The sequence below is a fragment of the Elephantulus edwardii genome, unplaced genomic scaffold, assembly GCF_000299155.1.
Source record: "Elephantulus edwardii isolate Elephantulus edwardi_28Jun2011 unplaced genomic scaffold, EleEdw1.0 scaffold00005, whole genome shotgun sequence".
NCBI lineage: Eukaryota > Metazoa > Chordata > Mammalia > Macroscelidea > Macroscelididae > Elephantulus > Elephantulus edwardii.
Window position 1 is genome coordinate 25,222,778 of NW_006399755.1, and position 3,333 is coordinate 25,226,110.

The following is a 3,333-nucleotide window of genomic DNA, read 5'->3' on the forward strand; positions in this document are numbered from 1 at the left end:
CAAGAATCTGCCCACTAGAGGAGACTCAACTTGTATGTCAAATACCAAAAGTTTCCAGCATTACAGAAACCCAAAAGAACCTCACGAACATGATGGCAGAGGACTTGACAACATCTCATTATATTATACCTAACATCATCATTTGGAAGCAGGAGTGGCATCCACTTCCGAAATGTCTTGCCTCTGGAAATTCTATGAACATAGAGAAAACAACCAAAGTTATAAAAGTGCTCAGGCTTTTGTTCATAGGGTTGCTATGAGTTGCCCATGACTCGACAGCACTTAACAACACCACCAGCATCATGAATTGGAGCCTACTGGGAAAAATAAAAAATGGCAAATTTTCCCAATGCAACACATTTCTTTTAAATTTTCTGACTATTTCTATAGTGAGTGTTGATTAAGGATCCAAGAAAAATGAAGTCATTGACAATGTCAATCCTTTCTCCATTTACGACGATGCTGCCTACTGGTCCAGTGGTAACGATTTATGTTTTCATGATGTTAAGATGTGACCTATATGGAAAGTTGTAGTGTCTTATCTTCTTCTATACTAAGGAAAAGTAGGAAGAAAGATCAAACAATCTAGTTCCAAAAGTTAGCTAATGAAAGGCAATATGCGGTTTCCCCTCTCCTTTGGGGGAAAAAAAAATCCACATATCTGAGCACTTAGTGGCTGTTTTCAGAAAATTATATTTTAATAAATACAACAAAAACTATTTCTTTACCATGCACAGTAGGTGAGGGGCTTCGTGTAGGCTGAAGAAAGGGGTCACTGGATACATTGGATGTGTTCAGAAAAGAACCCAGCAAATCCTGACCTGATGGTTTAGAAGGTGTTCCAAATGGGTCAAAAGCAGCACCTATAAAGCAAAAAAATGTATTCTTTTATCCTTTAAGTTCATTCAATAAATACTGAAGAATTTTCACTACTCCCAGGTCCTAGGTAAAACACATGGCAATTAGGATGATCCACTCTCCTGGATGCTCCATTGGACCAGCTTATCCATAAAATTTCATCTAGGGATAAAAAAGATTTCAATAATTTCTTGACTACACCACACAGAAATCATCTCAGCCCTGTGAACAGTGAGTAGCCTAGATTTATCAGTTAGATGAACACTAAATACAATGTAAATGAAAGTACCTTTGGCTTTTGGTCATCTTCATAATATGAAATAGGTTAATAAAAATGCAAATTAGACAAAACGATGAGGCTAACACAGATAAATCATTAAATGGAAAAACCACAGACATGCTGAATGAATTAGTAGAATGATACCAGGCAGGGAGGGTGCACTGGTATTAAGATGAAGAGCAGGAAATCAGATTAATTAGATTGTTTTCCTTCCCCCCTAGTCATCTCTGGCTCGTTTAAAAACTGAAAGGAGGGGGAAAAAAATGAAAGGCACTAAAAGGAGTACAGTGACAAAAACTGCACTCAAGTATTTTCCCTCAAACAGTCCCTTTTAACCATTAGTTAGAAATGAAGTGAGGGAAAATTCATGAAAGATCTAAGAAGACAAGAACAAAGTGGGAAGCCAAGGTTACCACAAGGTTGCAACAAGAGCTAGTAACTCTGTAGCTTCTTAGGGTTTACACTGTATTTCATAAAGACTACCTTTACAGCTCAATATCACCATGTTAGACTTATTATTTTTTTTTTTAGAGGTGCTATCAAGAAAATTCAGGAAGGCAAAGTTTCTTGCCTAAGGTCAAGTAAATAATAGGTCTGGAATTGATGCTTGGGCCTTCTGATTCCAAATTCTAAGAATTTTTCCAAACACATCTCATGCTTCTCCCACCTGAAAAACCAATGTGAGGAAAATACTTGATAGCTGCAGGTTGTTGTTGTTGTTATGTGCCGTCAAGTCATTTGCGACTCATAGCGACCCTATGCACAACAGCCCTAAACCCTGCTCTATCCTGCGCCAACCGCACTGCCTCTGACACACCCATCCCGATTACCCCAGTCACCGAGTCAATCCATCTCATAGAGGGTCTTCCCCTCCTGCACCATCCCTCCAGCCTCCCAAGCATGATGTCCCTCTCCAAGGACCCGTCCCTCCTGGCAACATGTCCAAAGTATGTCAGATGAAGCCCCAGAATACACACTTTAATTCTTTGTTACTAGAGCAAAGTACAAAACTCCCTTTAGCAACATGTAACAAGATGTTACTTCCTAAGCTTCATCTGATTAATAGGATAACTGCTTCCTGAGGCCGACCTACACATTCTAAGAATAAAACTACAATAAAATAAGTTAATGAATAAGTCCAACTTTTAAAATCCAGGTAGAATAAAAGAGTTAGCATGTTGGAGCCATCAATCACTGGAACAATGCTCATCAAGTATCTGCTGGGCAGAACTATAGCCCTGCTTAGTAGAAATGGTTTCAACTGTGCTCTTCCACACAATTTATATCCCTCATCTCATGTTATGCTAACAAAATCTTATCCCTTCTACAAAATGAGAACACTGAGCTTCACAGAAAAACTGTGAGAGAATATTGGGTTTATCCTTTTACATCTAGCTTTGACCAACAGGAAGTCAACAGGTAGATGCTAAATTATTCTCACTATGATTTGGGACAATTGAATATTAACTTATATTCCATTTTTTTTTCAGAGTAGTACAAATATTTAAAGCACTTAGATTCTAATCTAAGCGCTGACAGTTTAAGTCCACCCAAATGTACCTCAGAAAAAACCTGGAAATCTATTTTTTAAATTATTTTCTATTAGTTTGCATACTAAATTCATATACCTTGTGTTTTGTTTATGTACACTGCACTTCCTGCATTCCTCTACTCACACTGTCTTTCATAATATCTTTCATGTGTTTTAAAAAATTAATCACCATTGAGTCATGCCCATCATTATCCCATCTTTTCAGGTCCACACTGGATCTTTCCTAATTTCTCCAACTCCTCATTCTGTCCACATAACTCTGTGTTCTCAAGATTCTCACACTCACCCTCAGCACACTGCCTCCCTCTTTTCCCCCCTTTGAACTTTTGTATACATCTTAGTAGTTATCCTTCTATTTTTACAATAATGTTCTTATGCAGTATTTGTCCTTATGAGTTAGTTCCCTCAGCATAATGTTCTGTCAATCTACTCTTGAAATTAGCCTTTGAAAATCCTATGGAATACAGTTCTACTCTAACATGCACGAAGTTTTCATAACCCAAATCTGGCTCAATGACAACTGATTATGTTAGAGATAGTTTACAATAAACTAAAAGAATTAACCCACCATCACAAGAGAAGAATGTGAATCCAATGTAGAAACGTTTATTTCAAAAATAATGCTAATACCTTTTCAACCTGT

At 37.5% G+C, this 3,333-nt stretch overlaps 1 protein-coding gene across 3 annotated transcripts in view; it reads right to left on the reverse strand.

Annotated features, from left to right (window-relative positions):
• The window catches only part of DNAJC6 (DnaJ (Hsp40) homolog, subfamily C, member 6), a 239,428-nt gene that overhangs the window by 19,885 nt on the left and 216,210 nt on the right, over positions 1 to 3,333 (reverse strand). For all 3 annotated transcript variants that reach the window (XM_006879763.1, XM_006879764.1, XM_006879765.1), the window contains exon 13: positions 729 to 863. In XM_006879763.1, coding sequence (XP_006879825.1) covers positions 729 to 863 — 135 coding nt within the window. The remainder of the gene's footprint in view (positions 1 to 728; positions 864 to 3,333) is intronic.